Source organism: Dipodomys ordii, unplaced genomic scaffold, assembly GCF_000151885.1.
Source record: "Dipodomys ordii isolate 6190 unplaced genomic scaffold, Dord_2.0 Scaffold30, whole genome shotgun sequence".
In the NCBI taxonomy this organism is placed as follows: Eukaryota; Metazoa; Chordata; class Mammalia; order Rodentia; family Heteromyidae; genus Dipodomys; species Dipodomys ordii.
This window is the reverse complement of record NW_012267246.1, coordinates 3,261,883-3,280,031: the sequence shown is the minus strand read 5'-3', so window position 1 is coordinate 3,280,031 and position 18,149 is coordinate 3,261,883. Positions and strand designations below refer to the sequence as shown.

Sequence of the window (18,149 nt, the reverse complement as noted above, 5' to 3'; positions counted from 1 at the left end):
GGATAGTCAAGGTGCTTTACAGTGAGTTATAAACTAGAATTGTAATGAGCGATTCATAAGCAACATATTAGCTTTTAGGGACCTACTTTCTCCTTTAGTAAGGAAAGACTTGGCTGGCACTCCAGGTTTTTTCCTCTATATTCTTCTAACAACAGTTCAGACTTTTTAGCTTATAGAGCCATACATACCTAACTGAAGGTAAATGCTAAGGCCTTCAGTTAACAATCACTATAGAATAGTACAGTCAGGTCTGATAGTCTGCCCTGTAACCATGTCCAAAATCAAGATAGTAGAGATCCTGAATAACTTAGGTTAGACATGAAGAGTGACCAATGAGGGCTAGAATTTTAATCACTACTTAAAATATGGATCCTAGAAGTGGTATTCAATTTTCCAATTAACTGATACCAAATCAAATAAATTATAACTTGATTGATAGTATTGACAGAAAGGGAAATTATTCCAGAGTAGGAGGACATGTGTGTGTATACACAGGCACTCTTAAACCAGACTATGAAGTAGTACCAAAGATGTGACTATCTTCCTAACATCAAAAACTCAATTTCACCATTTTAAAATGTTTGAAAACAAAACCATCTAGGAACAGGTACTAAAACAATCATTTATTATTCATTTCATAAATATCTGTGTACTTAGTATGACCCAATGTTGACTTTAATATGCAAACTAATTTGTATCGCAAAATTACAAAACTCTCTATTCAGATTATGTAGAGATAGGAAGATAACTTGTAGGGTTACTCAGCATGTGCTCTAGGAACAGGCTATGAGTAACATCTCAAATAGCCCAAATGAGAAGATCCTATCACAGGACTTACCTTCTTATATAATATGTAATATTTATAGTTTTAAATTATTATTTCCTAATATAATGCAAGAATAAACTTAGGGGGTCAAAGAATGTAACTCAGATCTGGGTATGGTAGACTTTGCCTATAATCTGAGCACTTAAGAGGCTGAGGCAGTAGGATGGTGAGTTCAAGGTCAGTGAAGCTACATAGTAAGACCCAATCTAAAAAATAAGACTGAAGGAAGGGAGGGTAAGGAGTGGAGAAACAGCTGAGGAGAAGGAAAGGGAGAAAGAGGGAGGAGAAAAGAAAAAACTTGCCTTATCAGGAAAAAATTGAAACAATTTGAGATGCATCATCTAGTTACCTTTCCTCCTCTGAAATATTTTAAAGCTTCATAACTGACAGTAGTCAAAGAATTATTTTCCATGAGTATGCAAATGAACTTTGTCTAATGGTGGTCTAACGGATTTCCCTCTCCCAAAAAGAAAAAGATTTCAACTCCTAACAGGAGCATGTCCAGATTCCTAGTGGTTTCCTAGTATGTCTGCCTTTTCAGTCTTTAACCTATTTATAGCATGTGTCTGATTCTGTTACGTATTATCTTTGGCATATAATCATGTATATTTGTATGAGTCATGGTTTTGTTTTTTGAACAAAATACCCTTAAATATCACCATACACAATGAATCAGAATTTGAAGTTTAGCTCTACAGGGTCTCAAACAAGGCTCCTTCCAGCACGCTACAACTGATTACTCTCCTCCCCACATGGCTGCAACATTTTCTACAGTGCACCTGATGAATTGTGCTGGAACATCCGTCCTCTACCTTCTTAGCACATCCCTAATTCTGAAACTTCCTGCAAACATAATCAAGCCTAATTCAAATCAAGTTCAATTAGGAAGACTCTGATAACTAAAATGCATGGTTACAGTGAATAAGAAATATATGAAAATCCAGTTTGGCTTCTTTGGCTACTATTCTTTTGTGCTACATTAAGTTCCTCCTCCGCTGACCTCATCTTTTTGAAAAAAATTGCAGGTAGTTTCTGTTGAATCAGATTAATACCTAGTGACTAGTACTTAAAGCAACACACTAGAAACTAGTAGTAAATTTCATTCTGATATAAAATATCCAAAATTATAATAGGCCACAGTTATAATAATCAACTCACAGGAAACTTGTAAAATCTTTCATTTTAAAAGTAGGAAAGAGGTGTTTGTTTACCTGCTTAACAAAACTGACAATATAGAGCTTCCCTTGCATTCCACGGTGACACATGTTCAAGGTACACTGCTTTCGAACCAAACATTTACCCTCCGCCACTAGTGAAAGGCAACAAGATCTCTTTACAAAGTCTCATCTTTTTCAATAAATTTTGCATGAAAACATGTTCTCCTGGCACAAAGTTGCCTGCTGTCACATTGGAAGTGTGATAAATGTTTAATGAAAACAACACCACACAGCTTGGTGTCAGACAACAGCTATCACACAGTTCTGCTTTGATCCAAACAGACACTTAAAAGGAGTTCTAAGCATGCTCTGCACCACAGAGCTCGTAACCTATATGCAAATAAGGAAAAATTAGCATAAACGACTTCCTGCTGCATGAAGAAGTAAGAGGTAAGGAAAAATATGACAGCCTTTATAAGTATGTAACTGCTGTCAAATCTCAGAGTCCAGCTTTCCTAAATCAATTCCAACATCTCCTGCTACTAAGTAAAGAAAGAGATAGGGAAAATCAACTTATCTACCTACAGTAACTTAGTACATGAAACTACACTTGATGAAACTGAAATATCACCAAAGTTAAAACCACAACTAATATGTACCTATGAGGTATGAATCCTACATGGTCCATAGTCCTTGTCTTATACATACTGCTCTAAAATTTATGGTTTTTTTTAAATTAAACTTATTTATTTACTTATTTATTTCTTTTGTGTATGTGGCACCAAGGAATCCAACCCAGGGCCTCATGCATGTTAGGCAAGCACTCTACCACTAAACCACATTCCTAGCCCAAATATATGGGTTTTTAAGTGTTACTATGCCTATTTTGTAGAACATCGCATACACATAGGGCAATTCTTGACTCTTTTTGAAAGTATAAAGGTTTAGAAACTTACGTAAAGAAAGTGAGGAATGCTATAATTCAACCATACCACTCTTCAACATCTACCCAGAACATTACCAGGCAGAATACCGTAAAGACACTTGCACAGCCATGTTCACGGCTGCACTATTCACAATAGCCAAGTTGTGGAAACAGCCCAGATGCCATTCAATAGATAAGTGGATCAAAAAAATATAGTACTTGGGGCTGGGAAGGTGACTCAGTGGTAAGAGCGCTTGCCTTGCATGCCTGAGGCCCTGGGTTCGATTCCTCAGCACCATATAAGCAAAAAGCCGGAAGTGGCACTGTGGCTCAAGTGGTAGAGCACTAGCCTTGAGCTGAAGAGCTGAGGGACAGCGCCCAGGCCCAGAGTTCAGGCCCCACGACTGGACCCCCCCCCAAAAAATATATATATATATTGTACTTATACATAATGGAATTTCATTCTTCCTTTAGAAAAATACAATGTCAATTGCAGAGAAATGGATGGACCTAGAAAAAACATATTAAGTGAAGTAAGCCAAGCTCAGAGAGACCAAGGGCACATGTTTTCTCTCATATGTGGAAGCCAGATCCAAAATACAAGTGGATATAATAAATTATACAGGACTATAGGCATTCACACACCATCAGACTAAAGGAGGTTACAATTAGAGGAGGAATCCAAACGCATAACTCCTCTTAACATTTAAAATATTATTTATTGAAACAAATTCCAGGAAATGGGAAACATGGGTTTGATTGTTGTTATTTTCACTTTTGGTCTCTTTTTGGTCTTTTTAGGAGTGGTGAAGGGGACACAGAAAGAAAGAGAAAGGGTGTACAAATGTAGTCATGGTATTCCATATACACTAAGTGGAAAACACACTGTGCAACTGGTGGGCAATGACGGAAGGGAGAAACTGGGGAAAGCAAAGGAAAGGTGACATTGTCCAAAAAAGAAATGCACTCATTACTTGACTTATGAAATGTCAATCTTCTGTACACTTTAATAATAACAATAAAATTATATTTAAAGAAAATAGGAGGAGGAATGGATAAACTTACTTCCAAATGTGAGAGAAATAACAAAATATATATATATATATAAAGAAGAGGAGAAATGTATAAACTTAAATTCAAATCTGAGAGAAAAGAATTCCAGAAATGTTGGGTCTAGTTCTTAGAGCAGATTCAATTACCGGAGGCCTCTAAGAAATAACGAGAGTGAAAGCATTTCTGAGTGGCAGGCCAGAGTAGAAGCCATGCTCAGGAACGCTGCTCCCTACACTCCTAAGGAATACTAACATCATTCAAATTAAGGAGAAAGAATTCCGGTACACGTTCAGCTAATTTGTGTTGTTTTAACAGAAAACCACAGTCCTGGTAATTTATAATGAATAGAACTTTCTCAACACAGTTCTGGAGGCTCGCAGGCAAAGACTGAGCACCAGCATCTACCAGGGCTTTCTTTGTTATCACATGGAAAAAGAAGGATTTGGTGGGGGAAGACAAACACATCCTTTTCTAAAAGAAATCCGTTGTACAATAAATAACAATTTTACTCCCACCATGACAAGAACTCACTCATGGCCTAATCTCCTTTTCAAAGGTACCACCTCCAACACCACTGCCTTGAAGTAGCACATGAATTTGGATGGGGACACCTACAAACTAAAGCGGTAGTCAGTAACTGCTATAAATCCAAATTTCCTGACTGGTGATCTAAATCATGAGTGAAAACAGATTTAAATCAAATCCATCCAAATTCTACTCTCAGAATAAATTGTAAAATGTCACTGATGGCTACTTGCATATTCATTCTCAACTAATTTTTCAAGTCCGTAAAAAATGTTCCATAGTAGTTGACTGTGGCTAAAGACATTCTTAAAGACATTCTTAAAAACATAATAATCCATAGAAGATTCATCATTATACCATGCTGCAATTATGAGACTTCATGACAAATTTTATTTCTGATAATTGACTTTCAGTAATAGGTTAGCAAAAAAAAGAAGTGTCTGATTTTAATTTCAAAACTCTGTTATTATGGTGAATAAGGGTGAATATGGTCTATGTAGTTTGTTTATATGTAGGAAAATGAAACAATGAAAGCTTTTGAAATTGTTTTAAGAGGAGGAGACAGGAGTAAGGGAGAGTCTTGGAGGTAAGATTGATTAGAGTATGTTTTTACATGTGTGAAATGTCACAATGAACTCCCCTTGCACAAATAATGTATGCTACTTAAAATAAAAAATTATGCTATATGAATAGGAAATGTTTCTCTCTTCATTGAATTATCACAGTAAAACTTCCTTAAACTTTTAACAAATGCCAAAAAATATTATTACATAACAAGAAAAATAAACTTCAAAAAACAAAACATTCTAAGACATTCTGTGAATGAAATAAAGGAATAAAATTATTCCTAGAACAAAGGAAGATATTATAAATATATAAAAAATTACTGTGGTAGGGCTGGGAATATGGCTTAGTGGTAGAGTGCTTGCCTCCATGCATGAAGCCCTGGGTTCAATTCCTCAGTACCACATAAACAGAAAAAGCCAGAAATGGTGCTGTGGCTCAAGTGGTAGAACTCTAGTCTTGAGCAAAAAAGCTCAAGGACAGTACCCAGTCCCTGAGTTCAAGCCCCAGGACTGGCAAAAAAAAAAAAAAATTACTGTGGTAAATGCATATGCTGATCTTTTAAAAACTAAAAAGATGGTGCATGGCTTAGTTGTAGTGTACCTAGCAAGCACACGGCCCTGGACCAGAGTTCAAACCACAGCTCCACACACAGACATAAAAATATTTACATATCAACACTTACATGTATACATAACATTTACATATATTTACATTTGTATATAACACACACACACACATATATAGACATATATATTATATATGTGGTAAATGTTGATACTTTTGCTGTTAAGGCAATTCAGCCACAAGGCTGGGAAAGGAAAATGCTCAAAGAAACAAAACACACTTCAAATATTGCTATGGACTACACAGTCATCACTGCATTGCAGCTGCTTCAGCTTACCCACGTTTGATGTTGTGCAATTCCTTGTCCTTGGCTTTTTCCTTCTCCTTTTCTCTCTTCTCTTTGTCTCTGCCTTTACGACGGTCTCTGTCCCGGGATCGACTTCGAGTCCTTCTATGGCTGGACCGTTCACTGCTTCGACTGTGGGAACGCGGACGAGGTCTTGACCTGGACCTACAGTAAGCAGATTTTATTAAATGGAGTTAGTTATGTTTTAAAAAGTAAATATGCATTTTACTTATTTGAAAGAAATAGTCAGTTTTAGTTATAGATTCAGAAATCAGGTGTGCAAAACAAGTACCTGAACATGATTCTTCATGACTGAGTACTCTCAGTATACATGATATATATGAGATATGAGATATGTATGTGTGTATATGTGTGTGTGTGATATATGTGAAGATACATGCTGACAACTGTGCAAGAAATTCAAGTTCAACCAAAAGCATCTACAAGTGGAAGGGTTTATTTGGTTTTGTTTGTTTTTAAGAGATAGTCTCATTGCATTGCTCGGGTTGGTCTTGAATTTCTGGGCTGAAGAGGTCCACCTGCCTCAGTCTTCCTAGTAACTAAAACTCTAGACACGTTTAGCAACAAGTACAAGTCTTTTTTTCTTTCTTTCCTTCCTTCCTTCCTTCCTTCCTTCCTTCCTTCCTTCCTTTCTTTCTTTCTTTCTTTCTTTTTTTGTCAGATATGGGGCTTGAACTAAGGGCCTGAATGCTGTCTCTGAGTTCTTTTGTTCAAGGATAGCACTATACCACTTTAAGCCACAGCTCCACTTCTGGTTTTCTGGTGGTTAATTGGAGATAAAAGTCTCCCAGACTTTCCTGCTTGGCTGGCTTTGTAACAGTGATCCTCAGATCTCAGCCTCCTGAGAAGCTAGATTACAGGTATGCGCCACTTGACCTGGCTTCAAGTAGAAGTCTTAAAGGTTCAAATTAAGTCTTAGTTATTCAAGTCTCCTCACATGATATAACCAATCAGAACCATGTATTGCAATTGGTAAAGACAGAGCTTTCTCTAGCCCTATAATTTCTGCTTTCTTATTCAATCTATTTTAAAATTTATAATTACTCCAATACAACCATTCACTGTATCCTAATATTGGGTAGGATACATTATATGCTGAGAAGTTATGATTTCACATTCTGGTTACAGCTCTAACAAGAAAACCCTATACTAGGCTGACATGCTTACAGACATCTATTCCAAACAAGTCAGGAAGGCACTGGGAAGTGACCAAAAGCAGGGAGATTTTGTAGAGGGTCAACACCTAGAAGAAGGAAAGTATAACAAGAAAGTTGTCAATTTTACCAGCTCCACTCTGAGAGTAAGTCCAGGTCTGTATCATACTGAACAGCTATACCTCTAACTGAAAACCTTCAGATTTTTGAAGCCCAAAGCACAGACCAAGTGTAACCTTAGCAACAGGTCAGTACAGGATATTCCTCTAACAGAGGGCAAAGGAAGACCCAAAAAATGTCTATAAAAATGAAATTCAAATCTCTGGCTGAATGCACCAGAGTAATTCACAATAACCAAATTACAGAGTCAGTCCTGGTGGCCATTACTGGATAAAGAAAATGGGATTTATACAGAAAATAGACTATTATTCTGCTATAAATAACAAAACTATTTCATTTGTTAAAAAAAAAAGCAGAATTGTTATCATTTTAAGAAAACTAAGCCAAACTCAGAAAGACAAATATTGCTTGTTTTCTGTCATGTGTGGATTCTAGACCAAATATATCTAATACATATATATATACACATATATAGACCATAAATATATTATGCATGTTTTTAACATATATACGTGAATGTAAATGCATAATTGTTTATTAAGGAATCAGGAAGAGATCAAGAGGGTAACAGGGAGATGAATATGAATATGCTACATGCATGTATGAAAATAGAAGCTAAAATTGCAAGAAAAAATGCTGGGTACCAATAGTGCACACCTGTAATCCTAGCTACTCAGGAGACTGAGATTCTGAAAATTGTGATTTGAAGAAAGCTCAGACAGGAAAGCCCATGAGACTCTTATCTCCAATAAACTACTCAGAAAAGGCTGGAAATGGCACTGTGGCTCAAAAGAGAGCGTAAGCCTTGAACACAAAAAAAAAAAGTGGTGATAAGAAAGAATAAAGAGGGTAACTACGATCAGTTTATTACACACTCAAACACTGTTGTAAATTAATATATACCAATAAAGTGGTGGTGCTCATGTGGGGTCCCAGAACGCAAATCTGAGGAGGGAAGATGGCAAGTTGGAGGAGCTTGGGCTACACGGCGGCACGCACCATCAACAACAACAAAAAAACTACCATTATCAAGAAAACTAACAATAGCAGGTTCTGGTGTGGATGTGGCCAAAAGAGAACTCTATTACACTGTTGGTGGGAATGTAAACTTGTTCAACCACTCTGGAAAGCTGTATGGAGGTTCCTCAAAAAATTAAAACAGAACTACCCTATGACCCAGCAATTCCACTCCTGGGCATTTATCCAATAGAGCACAAACAAGAATACACTAAAGGCACCTCCCAAACCATGGTCACTACAGCACTATTTATCATAGCCAAGATACAGAATCAGCCCAGATGCCCCTCAATAGGTGAATAGATCAAGAAAGTGTGGTATCTACACATAACAAAATCCTATTCATCCATCACAAAGATTGATACTGTACCATTCATAAGGAAATGGAAAGACTTGGAAAGGATTATGTTAAGTGAAATAAGCTAGATCCAGAAAAGCACAGGTTGCATGGTTTCTCTCATTAGTGGGAACTAGATGTGCTTTTAAATCTAGAAGTATATTCTGGGTAGCACCCAAGCAGTTATAAATTAATTAACTGAAGTATAATAGAGTCTATGAAGCATGCAAATAGTGTGGTTTTTTAGAAAGATTAAGTCAAAGCCTAACAAAAGGAGTACTAGGAAATGGGTACTTGCAAAGGGGGACAGGATCAAGAGGAGAGGAGTAGAATAAGAAACAGGAGAAACGAATAGAATGCAGGCAAGAATGCATGGTATATGCACTGTATATGCCACAGAACTGAGAAAAATACAGGAAGGGGTGGGTAGAAGGTAGGTGATGCATTGAATACCTAAGTTTTGTTACAGGAAAAAAAATTCAATACACAATCTAAAAATTACAAAAAGAGAGAAGGGATGGAGTGGGAGAGGAGGGTGGGAATATTAAAAGGCGTGACATAGATCAAAAGGCACCACATTCATAAACTGTTCTGTTGAATGGCAACTCTTTTGTACCTGAAGAAAATAAAAATATATTTTAAAAAGTCCCATGATTGAATCTGAAGACTCAGTTTCAGATGTTTACTGAAGAAAAAGGACTGGTTATAAGAAAGGAAAGAGCCTCAGGGATTCAAGGACTCAGTCTAGCCTATGTATTTACTCCCAGAGGTAATGAAAATAAAGGATGGTGCAGAACACAATTTACCTTGTGGCCAAAACCTTACAAATTTACTGCAAGACAATCTAAAGAAGATAGATATGAAGAAGACCATGCATAGGAATGTCATGACCAAACTGATAAAATTAAAGAAGAGAAATCTTGAAAGTAACAGAGAAGCAAGTATAAAAATGGAACAATGAACCTCTTGAGATGGTCTGAGGAAGTAGGGAAGTAGAAGGGAGAGGGGGCAACAGTTGGAATACAATGTACACATGCAGGGAAATGTTACAACGAAATCCCCCTTGTATATTTAATGTACACTTATAATAAAAAATAAATTTGGGGCTGGGAATGTGGCTTAGTGGTAGTGTTTGCCTAGCATGCATGAAACCCTGGGTTGATTCCTCAGTACCACATAAACAAAAAGCTGGAAGTGGCACTATGACTGAAGTGGTAGTGTGCTATCCTTGAGCAAAAAAAATAAAATAAATAACTAAATTGGCAAAAACAATATATTACAAATAAAGGATTGATTAAATTAATTGTTGCTTGCTTATCTTAAATTGAGGAGAGAGAGTTGGAAGAAAATCTTAACATGATGAAGAAAAATAAAACCAGCCCAAATCTGTATTCAGCAAAATCATCCCTCAAAAATGGGCCAGAAGCTGGGGCCAAGTGCCAAGTGGCTCACACCTGGAATCATAGCTGCTCAGCTGGCTGAAGCTGAGGGTCCCATTTCAAAGTCATCTCAGGCAGAAAAAGACTGTGCAATTCTTATTGCCAAATAACTACCAGAAAACCAGAAGTGGTAGGGTGCTAGCCTTGAGCAAAAAGAGTTCAGGGAAGGGTTCAGGCCCTGAGTTCATGCCCTAGATCTGACAAAAAAAAAAGAAAGAAAGAAAGAAAGAAAATGGTAGAGTGGTGACTGTCTGGCAAATGTGAGGCCCTGGTTTGAGCCTCATAGTAAACAACAACAAATAAAATTTAAAAAATAAAGTATTATCTTTCTTTAGATAGAAGTTAAAAGAAAAAAAAGCAATCATGCTGGAGGCCAGTGAGTCATGTCTATAATCCTAGCTACTCAGGAGGCTGAGATTTGAAGATCATGCCTGGGCAGTAAAGGAAAGTCTATGAGACTCTCATCTCCAATGAACCACAAAAAGACAAGAAGTAGAGTTGTAGCTAAAGTTATAGACCACTAGCCTTGAGTATAAAAGCTTAGAGACAGTGCCAAGGCCCAGAGTTCAAGCTCCAGGACCAGAGGGAAAAAAAAGCAGTCATCAACAATAGACATAAATTACATTACACAAATTTGTTCAGGCTAGAATGAAATAATAGAGACACAAATTTGCATTTTCAGTAAGGAAAGACCATAGGAAAGTCAAAATATATAGCTAAATATAAAATATGATTATTTCCTTTCATTTAAAATATACATATACACTCAAAAGTAAAAACTGCAGTGTTTTACCAGAAGGTTTTGGGATTCTACAAGCTCTATCAAGTACAGGACACATAAGTACACCTGTAGTTGTAAGGTTTCAATATTTCATGTTAAGTTGTACAATAATAAACCTAGGTACACTAAGAGTAAGGGTACTTTAACATTGGAACAACTATTTAAACAAAATCAAGGTAACTAAAAAGCTAATACATGAAATTGAAAGTTATAAAAATATTCACTTTCCAAGAGAAGGCTTAAAAGCATAGAGATATGGGCTGGGAAGGTGGCTCAGTGGTAGAGTGCTTGCCTTTCTTGCTTAAGGCCCTGGGTTCGATTCCTAAGCACCACATAAGCAAAAAAGAAAAAAGCCGGAAATAGCACTGTGGCTCAAGTGGTAGAGCTAGTCTTGAGCTGAAAAGCTGAAGGACAGCATCCAGGCCCAGAGTTCAGGCCCACCCAAAAAAAAAAAAAAAAAAGCATAGAGATACAAAAAAGATGAGATTAATATGAATAACGAAATAACTAGATCTAATGAAATCAGTAAGTACATTAGTTGTTAATGAATCAAACATTTTACAATGATCAAATGTAATGGATAATTATAAGTACAAAATACCAGCATCCTGACAAAGTTTATTTTTAAGTTATATTTTTATTATCTTTAAGTAGTTGTACTAAAGAGTGTTCATTCAATAAATCACTCTATAAGTGCAATGCATCTTGATCAGTATTACCCTTTTCATCATTCTCCCCCCAATCTTAGCCCCCTAATTTTCTTAATTCCATAGGATATGTATTTAATATTATGACTTCATATTCCCTCCACTTCCTCTATTCATTTGTCTACTTCTCTCCCCATAATTACCCCCTTTCCAGTACCAGTAAGCTGATATTCATCTTGCTGGATTATGTTGTTTTTCTAAGGAATTATACGATCTAAATTCTCCCCTACAAACACCATACTTTGGTTAATAGATTTGTGTACACTCATGTACAACCCCATATGTATTTTCTTGTACCTTTATAAATTAGTTCTAAGTTCCACATATGAGAGAAAACATGTGTCCTTTGTCTCTCTGGCCCTGACTTACTTGACTTAACATAATTTTTTCCAGATCTAGCCATTTCTTTACAAATGACGTAGTATCATTCTTTCTAATGGATGAGTAAAATTCCATTGTGTATGTATACCATATTTTCTTGATCCTTTTGTCCACTGAGGGGCATCTGGGCTGTTTCCATACCTTGGCTATGGTGAGTGGTGAAGCAAGGAACACACTTTTGCAAGTGGCTTTACTATGTCCTGATTTGTAATCTTTTGGCTAAATGCCTACTGCATCATAGATACTTCTATGTTTAGTTTTTTTTGAAGAAACTCCAGATACCCTTTCAACGTGGTTGAATTATATTCCCACCAACCGTATCATAAAGTTCCTTTTCCCTCATCCATGTCAGTTTGTGTTCTTGATGGTGGCCATTCTAACTGGGATGCAAAAGTATCACAGGATCATCTCAGTAGATGCATAAAAAGCCTTTGATAAGATCCAAAATCCTCTTATGACAAAAGCTCTGAAGAAGGTTAAAATACAGGGAACATTGCTCAACACAGTAAAGCCTACTGATGATAAACCTACAGCATTTTCCTCTGAAATCAGGGGGGGAAATGAAGGTGTCCACTTTCTCCACCCATATTCAATATAGATAGCGCTAGAATTTCTAGGCACAGCAATAAGGGAAAAGAAAGTTTATAAAAGAGATTCAAAAGGGAAGGAAGATGTAAAACTATCCAGTTTCCCCTCCCATAACCCTTCCTTGCTACCTATACTCTTAACATGTAACTAGAAGGCTAGAAGGTCACTGGTGGTTTGCAAGTGTGCCCACATGCACACATGTACACAATTGTCTTCATTTCTCTTTCTCCTTCCTTCAATACCACATTACCTAGATCTGCTCTACTTCTCTCACTAAACATTGATCTTGGAGGGAAGCATAGTTGCCACCCTTCCCTGACCTGCAAACTCATCTATTATTCACTAGTTATCCCATTGTCCATCACCTCTGATGACCACCCTACGTAACTAAAGACAGCATAGGACTTCTATAATCATCTCATAATAAGCCATCAGGACTGCCAGACCTCAACGTTGTGGTTCTGCAGCCAAGCTTCCACAACCTGAGTGGAGAAAAGGGCTGCATTCTGCGTCTTGAGCACTGGAACTGAAAGTTTGAACAATGCCACATGGTCTAGTAACCAGAAAATGCATGACAACCTATCCACTGCCTTGTCTTAAGTAATTTTTGAGAAATTCCCAACTAAAACAACCAAAAACTTGACCACAGATGCATAAATCCCAAGGAAGAAACACAAAATCTAAGAAAAGCCAAGGCATATGCCAACAACTCCACAGTAAAGGACTTCAGTGAGAAGAGAAATAAATTTCATACAAGGAATTAAATTTTTTTTAAAAAAACAGTTACAAGGAAGTGAAATTAAGGGGTGTATAAGCAGCTGAGTAAATAAAAAGAGTATAAGAGAATACAAACAAGCCTGAATGAAAAAAAAAAGACAATGAAAAACACAAGATAGAAATTCAATGAAGATATAGAAATAGTGAAAACATTCAAATTAAACTCTCCTAAAAGAAAAGCTCAATAACTGAAATAAAAATTCACTGAACCTAGCTAACAGAACAGAGGAAGTTGAGAATAGGGTATCAGAAATTAAAGATAAATCAGAACCCATCATTCACTAAGAAAATGGAATAAAACAGGCAATTCCTTTAGAACATCATGAAAAGACCAAACCTATGAATTTCAGATATAGATGAAGGAAAAGAGATACATACTAAACTAAAAGCACAGGTCTATATTAAATAATAGTTAGAAGCCTGCCCCTTTAAGGAAGATCCAGGTAAGCAAGGTTTCCAGAACACTAAACAAGCAAGATCAAAGATATACCAGTAGACATATAGTAGTTAAAATACTAACAATGCAGAACAATAAAAAAAATACTGGAAGATGTAAAGGAAAATGACAAGTCACATACAAAGGCAAAACCACCAACATAACAGCACATGGAAGGACATAACCCAAGCACTGAAAAGTAACAGTAGTTAACCTAGATGAGTCTATCCAGCAAAGCCATTCTTTATAATTGAGAGAAAAATGAATATTTTCTGTGATAAAAGCTGAAAGAATTTAGTTGTCATGACCACTAAATTAGCACCACCAAAAGATAATTAAGGGAATCTTATGCAAAGAAGATGAAGACAATCAAAAATAGGTTAGACACAGAAAAGATTAAATCCCCCAAGATAGATAAGCAGGAAGACTAGAACAGCAACATCATTACAGCAACAAAATGGCAGAAAATGTGACTTACCTTTCAACATTAACAGTGACTGGATGAAACACAAAATGAAGTAAAAATGGCCAATGGGCATGTGAAAAATTGCTCACCTCTAGCCATAAAGGAAATGCAAAGCTTCTTCTTTTCTTAATAAATGTCTAATAACTAAGTGTTGAGTTTATAAAAAGGAGGCAGAATACTTGATGTGATTGGTAGGGGACGTAACTGGTACGAAGGGGAGGGAGGAAATGATAAAAGGGATGACTCTGATCAAGAAGCACTGTAAACATACTGTAAACATACCTTGTAACTCCCTTTTACAACCACTAGATATTATTCAAATAATATCACTGAATTATTCAAATAATAGTATGTTTGAGTAAATTATTCCTTCTGAGCATCTTTTGCTTGTAGACAAAATGAAAATAGTAAGGACTACCTTACCTTGAAGATTAGACACTCATGGCTAAATGAGTTGTGAGCTAACTGACAAGTGATTGGGTGGAAAAGCATATACTATAAAGTAGGTAATAAATCTGAATCAAGGGCTGGGAAGGTGGCTCAGTGGTAGAGTGCTTGCCTTGCATGCATGAGGCCCTGGGTTTGATTCCTCAGCACCACATAAGCAAAAAGAAAAAAAGCCAGAAGTGGTGCTGTGGCTCAAGTGGTACAGCGCTAGCCTTGAGCTGAAGAGCTGAGGGACAGCGCCCAGGCCCAGAGTTCAGGCCCACGACCAGGCTCCCCCCCAAAAAAAAATAAAATAAATAAATAAATCTGAATCAAAAACATGACATATATTTCCCTTATATCATAGGTAATCCAATAAACAACAGCACTTTGATTTTTGACAAACCTTTATAAAGTTCTAAGTTTGACCTGAGGGTTGAATTTCACTGTAGTTCTTCTGTATAGGAAGCTGAACAATACCAGAGGTCTAAAAAGACACTGCCCCACAGGTAATCCCCAGCGGGGTCTCCAGTGGGTGCATTACCAGGAAGACCACATCATATATCATCTGGCCTTTCAAACCTCTGGAGAGTAAGCAGGGATCTTTGTGGGGACTAAATGGGCCCTCCATGTAAGAGCCACAGGCTAAACTGCCACTGTCCCAGAGAAAACAGAGAATGATCACTCTCCTATCATTGCTGCAGCAAAGCTAGACATGTAATTGGCAGAGACTACCCAAGGGTCTCCTTAGTACCCCTTAGCACCAATCTCTACTCTGAGCTTATCCAATTAATGGAGGAACTCAACTATCACCAATGCTACCTCATGGTTTTTCCTAAAATGAAGACTCTACTGGAGCAAACATATGCCTTCCATTCTACAAACTATTTTACTTATTATTACTCACCTGCATGCTATGCTCAAAAACTATCTTGTTCGTTATTTATTCTAGGTTATTGTATAAGCAATTCTGTCATTCTAGAATGTTCTCCCATAAATGTTGCTGGTGTGGTTCAATGATAGCAAAAGCTGACTCATCAGTTAGGATACCAATGATGTCAAGTTTAAAATGTAGTAAGTTTTAAGTCTGCTTAGTATGCAATATAAGCTATTCTGCTTTTTTCTTTCCAAGGTCTTATTCTCCTTATTTCACTCTTCATTCTATAAAAATGGGCACAAGCACAAGAAAATTACTAAAAGGTGTTGAAAAAGAACAAGCACAAATGTGAATGAATTAAGCTACTTACTTCTTCATTACATTATAGCTTTGTACAAGATCACTCACTGTCTTATACAAATAACAACCCCATTTGCTTTATTACACCTTTACTTACAAGTTTAAAGTGTCTCCATCAAGAGTAAGAGGTTAAGATAACAAAGTTCTTACCCTGACCAAACAAACAAAGAAAAAAAGCCAAAGAAACTACACTTAAATTGAATGTATTTGTCCCTGGTACAGTAAATAAATCTTTCTGATAAATCACTCTAGAAGTCTCTAGAGTACCAAAGCCAATATGGAAATGTATTATAAGCAAAGAACCCTTTGATAAAAAATGTGGCAATCTAGAACACACAATATATAAGCAATAAATGGACAGCAAGATGTCTTATTATACAGATAAATGCTTTCAATATCTACCGAATAAGAAGAATCACCATAACACCTCTACATAAAATGAATTACTGCCCTCAAAAACCAATTTGTCAAGTTTCTTAATTGGCTAATAACTTCTAAACACATATAATCCAAACAAATACCCCAATATTTTGTCTTTCAAAAAAACAGCTATAATGCTTCAAGTAGACTCTTAAGTTGAACCCCACAAATAAATATAACATTTACCACAAAATAAAACTGTAGTTAAACCTAAATAAAATAATTCTCATTGAATAAAACATGGTTTCCATTCTAGGATGACACTGTGAACATCGAAACCTAAATTTCATCTTATACCAAAACTTAATTAAAACCTTAATAACAACAGAGGAAATTCTTTAAAAGGACATATATTCAATGGAATAAGGGCACTATAGAAAGGATGTATCTACTAGTGATTCAGTAGTAAGAGAAAACTAGGAAAGAGAATGCTAAAGACTCAGGCCTCTTCAGAAAGTAGATGACTTCAAGGATCTGAAGACAACTTGTGATGGTCCATCTTGATGGTCAGGCTGATTGTGTTGAAGCATCTAGCTTATGAAAGCACATCTCTGGACATGTCTGTGAGGGCACTTTCAGAGAAGACTAGTGGAGGGGTGGGGAGTGTGGCCCTGAATATGGCTGGTTCCCTCCCATAGATGAAAAATCCTGATGGACTAGGGAGGCAGAGGATAAAGGTATCCAGTGTGGGTACTTCCTTTCTCTGCTTCCGGGCTGCCATGATGATATTATGCTCCGCTGTAGTCTCCCTGCTGTGATAATAAATCTCTAAATAATAATCTCTAAAGCTGATTCAAAATAAATCAATCCCTCCCCTTGAAGTCGTTTTTGTAGGTATTTGTCACAGCAACAGAGAAAGTAAATAACACATAAACATTGGCCTAAAAATAAGCTGACTCAAATCTTTAGTCCATTACAAAATCATTTATTACTACTGATCCACAAAAAATCCTATATAGTATCATACACAACAACAAAAAGAATCCATGCCCAGATCAAAAAAAAAAATCACTAGAACTTAATACTCTGAGGGCTGGGATGTAGCTTAGTGGCAAAGCACTTGCCTAGCAAGTGCAATGTCCTGGGTTCGATCCCCAGTACCAAAAAAAAAAGACAACGAGAACTTAATACTCTGATGTGAATTACAAGCAAATAAATTTAGAACACATTTGGGCAAACAAATGTCTGATTTAAGAAAGAATCAGAAGAAAAAGAAAAATTAAGGTGCTCAATGGATGACATGACTGAGCATATAAGATACATATACATGTTAGTGATTAAATAAAAACAAGAATACAAAAAAAGTCAAAAAAAGCAGCAGAAGAAACATACAATAAACATCCACCTCAACTTAAGTACCAGAAGAAAAAGAATGACAGAATTATATAATCTTAACCTAAGAACATTTCTAGAACTAGATCTACCTACAGAAAGGGTACAATGGGTATTTAGAAAAATGGACTGACATTTAATTAACTGGGGTTCATAGCCTGCTAAAGTACATTAAGGAAAAGGGAAAAAGAAAATACTCTGACCTAGCAACTAAGAGTCAAATTGCCACCCGACTCTGGAGCTGTGTAGCAAAATAATGGCTTCAATTTTCCTGAGGAGCTCAACCAGGCTCTTCCTGTGTATCTGCAAGGTCATATAGAACCAAGCTCTCTTCAAGGATCAAAGCCACAGGGAAAAAGTAACAGAAGTACTAATTCATCTGTGAGTCAAAGGCATGATACAATTTCTAGGTAAAGCAAAGTATATTTAAGAGAATGTAAAGATAGGGAAGGAAATAAAAAAAATAATTAAAAAAAGTTTTAACCACCAGAAAACTGGCAGTGCCATGGTAGCTCAAAGTAGTAGAGTACTAGTCTTGAGCAAAAGA

At 36.5% G+C, this 18,149-nt stretch overlaps 1 protein-coding gene across 1 annotated transcript in view; it reads right to left on the bottom strand.

Moving 5' to 3' along the window:
* Positions 1 to 18,149, bottom strand: part of Rsrc1 (arginine/serine-rich coiled-coil 1) — a 273,596-nt gene that overhangs the window by 169,149 nt on the left and 86,298 nt on the right. Inside the window, exon 7 of the mRNA XM_013016136.1 lies at positions 5,955 to 6,128. Coding sequence (XP_012871590.1) covers positions 5,955 to 6,128 — 174 coding nt within the window. The remainder of the gene's footprint in view (positions 1 to 5,954; positions 6,129 to 18,149) is intronic.